At 43.9% G+C, this 2,900-nt stretch overlaps 1 protein-coding gene across 1 annotated transcript in view; it reads right to left on the bottom strand.

Annotated features, from left to right (window-relative positions):
* pard3aa (par-3 family cell polarity regulator alpha, a) overlaps positions 1-1,165 on the bottom strand; it is a 233,055-nt gene extending 231,890 nt beyond the window's left edge. Inside the window, exons 1-3 of the mRNA XM_073830324.1 lie at positions 1,074-1,165; positions 812-943; positions 467-584 (exon numbers count right to left, since the gene is read on the bottom strand). Of these exons, the coding sequence (XP_073686425.1) occupies positions 467-584; positions 812-943; positions 1,074-1,165 (342 nt within the window). The remainder of the gene's footprint in view (positions 1-466; positions 585-811; positions 944-1,073) is intronic.
* Positions 1,166-2,900: the final 1,735 nt, after the last annotated feature.

Here is a 2,900-nt window from a genome sequence, read left to right as displayed (position 1 = left end):
AAAACAGTCAGAGGTCCCTTAAGGAAAATCAAATCAAATAATTTGAAAAAATGTATTTTATATGTATTTGAATATATATATATATATATATATATATATATATATATATATATATATATATATATATCGATGTGCATATAGATATTAATTTTATTCATGTTTTTAATATCTGCAAAACAATAAGCCTTTCAGCTAGACAAACTTTCCGTTTATGCAACGTTGCTTTATTATTTGCCGTGAAGGTCTTATAAAATCTTCTTTCAAAACTCTTCTTCACAAGCTCTTTGTGCTGAGCGAAAATTAAGTTCAGCTTGTTCCCAGCAGCTTTTTTCCACAGCCGGAGAGTCTTTCATATGCATCTTGTGCCCTCTAGTGCCCCTCTGAAACATGGTACTGCTTCCTCTATCTGCGTCCCACCCAGAGCCCACCAATGCTGTACAGTAGAGAGGAATAAAAAGAAACAAACCACCAGCTTGGGATTGCACTGTTGCCAGGTAAACAGGAAGTGGATGCAGCACACAATAGCAAGCTGAGGCGAGATCTCCCGCTGAAAGATCACACGCACAGGATGTGCACGATCACGCCTGACAAAATCAAAAGTGGAGAGCGCAAGACAAAGAAAAAAAAACACAAAAGGAGTGCTTTTCAATCTTTAATTATCTGAATTCGTGGCGTGTTGAGAGGGGAGGGGATAGACTTGAGGAGGCCCCACTCGTGCAACGGGGAATTCACACAGGGAGCATGACAGCACTGTAATAACCTCAATTATTCAGAATTAGGCCAGTATTGATTTACTGCTGGATCGGCTTACTGAATCTCGCCTCTCAGACGTGGAGGAGGCGCGCGGGAGATAGGGTGGGTGGCTCGGCGCTCCGTGTCCCAGGGAGTGAGATCTCCTCGGGCAGGGAGGTAGAGGAGGAGGGCCGGTGGCTCAGTGTGGAGGCTTTGGATCACGGGGTGAAGACGTGTAATTAAACATGCTCCTTATCAAGCCTGTGATGGATGAAGCAGTCTGGGATTGCAGGCCTGAACCTGTCTTTCTCGCCAATTCTCTCTCTCTCTCACACACACACCCACACTCAATGACCTTCACAGTGGTGCTGAGTCTGTTCTGAAGAGGAAGCAGTGGCATACCTGCTGAAAAAACCTGGTCAAAGCAGCTCATGTTGATCAGGTTTGATGTAGCTGGCGGGACAAGGTAGTATATATCCAGCTAGCTTGAGCAAGATGGTCTACCAGGTCATAATAAGGTCCAACAACTAGGTCAGGGGGAAGCAAGTTTGAGCATCCTCACCTGATTAGCTTGTTCAGGTGTGTTTGTTTAGGGTTGGAGCTAAACTCTGCAGGACTGTGTCTGTCCAAGACCGAACCTGTCTACCCCTGAACTAGGTGAATGTTATTTTCCCAAGCAGACAGGTAAAGAGGTTTAAGTCAGGTATTCGTGCATCATTCTTTTCAACCTATAATGTCCCTTTGGATTCAGGTCTAGATATCTCTTAGGGTTAGTGTTAGGGTTGGGGCAGGGGTGTCCAATCCTGCTTCTGGAGGGCTGCCATCCAGCAGAGTTTAGCTCTAGCCCTTATTAAATCCTAAAGACACTGATTAGCTTGCTCAGGGGTTTTGTTTAGGATAACATTGTCCAATCCTGCTCCTGGAGGGCTACCAAAGCTAAACTCTGTAGGATAGCGGATTTTCTGGACTGAACTTGGCTACCCCTGAACTAGGTGAAAATGTTTTGCCCAAGTAGACAGGTAAAGAGGTTTAAGTCAGGTATTTGTGCATCACTCTTATCAACCTATAACATCTTCTTGGATTCAAGTCTAGTTATTGGTTAGGATTAGGTTTGGGGTTGGAGTTAAAAGTTAGGGTTGGGGCTGGGGTGTCCAATCCTGCTCCTGGAGGGTCGCCGTCCAGCAGAATTTAGCTCTAGCCCTTTTTAAATCCTGAAAACATTCATTGATTAGCCTGCTCAGGTGTGTTTGTTTAGGGTTGGAGCTGAACTCTACAGGACAATGGATTTCCAAGACCGAACTTGGCTACCCCTGACCTAGGTGAACATGATTTTCCCAAGTAGACATGTAAAGAGGTTTAAGTCAGGTATTTGTGCATCATTCTTTTTTTTAACCTATAATGTCCTTTTGGATTCATGTCTAGATATCGCTTAGGATAAGGTTTGGTGTTAGAGTTAGGGATTAGGGTTGAGGCAGGGGTGTCCAATCCTGCTTCTGGAGGGCCGTACAGCAGAGTTTAGCTCTAGCCCTTATTAAATCCTGAAGACATTGATTAGCTTGCTCAACTGAACTCTGCAGGATTTCAGAGGATTTCCAGGACCAAACTTGGCTACCCCTGAACTAGGTGAACATGTCAGGTATTTGTGCATCATTCTTATTAATTTATAATGTCCCTTTGGATTCAGGTCTAGATATTGGTTATGATTAGATTTGGGGTTAAGAGTTGGGGCAGGGGTGTCCAATCCTGCTCCTGGAGGGCCGTCGTCCAGCAGAGTTCTAGGTCTTCAGGATAACTAGAAACTTACACAGAGGTGTGGAGAAGCTAAACTTTGTAGGAAAGTGGCTCTGCAGGAGTAGGATGGAATACTACTGGGTTAAGGTTAGGGTTAGGCCTATAAAGGTAGTTCCCAGAACAACAAAAGATCCAGGAACATGTCCTACTTGACTAGTAGTCTGGCTGATCATCCATCTAGACCAGCTAAGGACCAGAAATGACCAGTTTGGGCCTGCTATAACCTATTTAAATAAAGCTACTACCTGTGATTTTCCAGCATCAGAGTTCCCACGATCAAACCTCTCTCATGAGGGAAAAACAAACATTTGTGTTTCTCACAGAGCAAGAGGTTGCTATGCAAGATATGAAAACCCAACGACAATTTAAATTAATCA

Source organism: Garra rufa, chromosome 24 (genome assembly GCF_049309525.1).
Source record: "Garra rufa chromosome 24, GarRuf1.0, whole genome shotgun sequence".
In the NCBI taxonomy this organism is placed as follows: Eukaryota; Metazoa; Chordata; class Actinopteri; order Cypriniformes; family Cyprinidae; genus Garra; species Garra rufa.
Note: the sequence above shows the minus strand (reverse complement) of the source record. Positions and strands in the feature narration are given on the sequence as shown.